General features: G+C 34.1%; 1 protein-coding gene across 1 annotated transcript in view; it reads right to left on the bottom strand.

Annotated features, from left to right (window-relative positions):
• LOC119594804 (endonuclease/exonuclease/phosphatase family domain-containing protein 1-like) overlaps nucleotides 1-1,588 on the bottom strand; it is a 29,816-nt gene that overhangs the window by 10,862 nt on the left and 17,366 nt on the right. The window contains exons 9-10 of the mRNA XM_037943893.1: nucleotides 1,144-1,280; nucleotides 259-361 (exon numbers count right to left, since the gene is read on the bottom strand). Of these exons, the coding sequence (XP_037799821.1) occupies nucleotides 259-361; nucleotides 1,144-1,280 (240 nt within the window). The remainder of the gene's footprint in view (nucleotides 1-258; nucleotides 362-1,143; nucleotides 1,281-1,588) is intronic.

Raw genomic sequence — 1,588 nt, forward strand, 5'->3', positions numbered from 1 at the left:
GTTATAAAAAATTGGGAAATAATGATTAATTTCCATTGGAAATTACTTTGATGACTTGTAATACAAGTTTAACATTTTCCATATCCTCCCTAGACTAGTTTCTAAAATCTTAACTCATTAAATGACTATACTCCTAATTTTTTACATTATACAGAACACATTCAGTGTGAATGAATGCATGGCAACAATGTGTATAAATCAATTAGTTCCTTAACTATAGAAGATATGCATGAATAATGCTTTGGAAGGGTTACAAACCTTTTCTTTCGTCAACTGCTGGAGGTTCCACGTGGCAATTCTAATTGCTGGACGTCCATTATGCTGCCCTTGGAACACGTCTCTGACAATAGGCCGCTCAGACCTTTAGAAAATGCAAGGCATAATGTCAGAATAACTGAAAATATTAATGTCTTCTCAGGTAACACCAATATATATTCTATTATTCATATACAGAACTGAACAGCTTCTTACTTCAACCAATCAAAACAATTAACACAAAAAAAAAAAAAATCTATATGATTCATGTTATATATGAATATGTATATTCTTAATCAGATTTAGATTTAGACTTGAAATGATAGCTCTAACAAATCAAATATACATGAGCAATGATAAAAAAGGAAAATCAAATACCATAAAAGCAACTATGACTAACATACACTTAGATGTTTCTCATAAAGGACCCCAGTAATATGCTTTCATGTGACACTCATCACCCAGCTTGAAGGTACTCTGGGTTTGCTCATTACTGAACTGGAATAATTTTGTTAGATTCTGTGCCAACATTACCTGAATTACAATTATTCAGTCACGTTTATGATTAACACTACAGAGGAAATCAAATGTACAACAAAAACTACTAAAAAACAAGAGCTCCTTATGTAGCCACTGTCAGAGGAGAGAAATCATATATGGCTTGCCCCACTGTGTCACAAGCCTATATTAAAGTACTAATAACTCTCCTTGGCCTTCCCATTTGAAATAGATTTTACAAAACTACACATTCACCTCCACTAACTTACCTCCGTCATCTTAAAACGGTAAACAATATACTTGTTATTCCCATGACTAACAAATTACTGACATTCAACACCCACAACACCCATCACGTTTCCATTAACTTATTCCCTCTCAACAACTTACTTCACTGAAAGGAGTTCGAAAATCTCTGTGTAGAAGTCCACAGACATCCTGGGATCACCACTTTGCAAGCTATTGGAAATTCTCCCTGTTGTGTCATCACTGTCTAGAGGTGCTGAATGGGTTCTGCGATGACCTGAATTATAGGAAATTATGTAGAATAATTATCCAAAGTCCCATGGTTGTTTATGTGCTCTTGAGAGCAGTATGGTAGCTGCTTGTATTTAACATGTATATTTATGTGTGACTGTTACTTTGCACTTAGATTCATTTCACTGCTTGTGTCATTGTCCATACATTTCTATAAATATACAGGTGCATGTATAATCTGAATCAAATGTTTTTGGTAATGCCAATATGTTACCAGCTATTTTATCTCTTCTATGAACCCTCTACTGCCTAATGTTTTCTTGATTACAAATGCCCAATACTCTATATTTGTTAGCAT

The sequence above is a fragment of the Penaeus monodon genome, chromosome 34 (assembly GCF_015228065.2).
Source record: "Penaeus monodon isolate SGIC_2016 chromosome 34, NSTDA_Pmon_1, whole genome shotgun sequence".
Lineage (NCBI taxonomy): Eukaryota > Metazoa > Arthropoda > Malacostraca > Decapoda > Penaeidae > Penaeus > Penaeus monodon.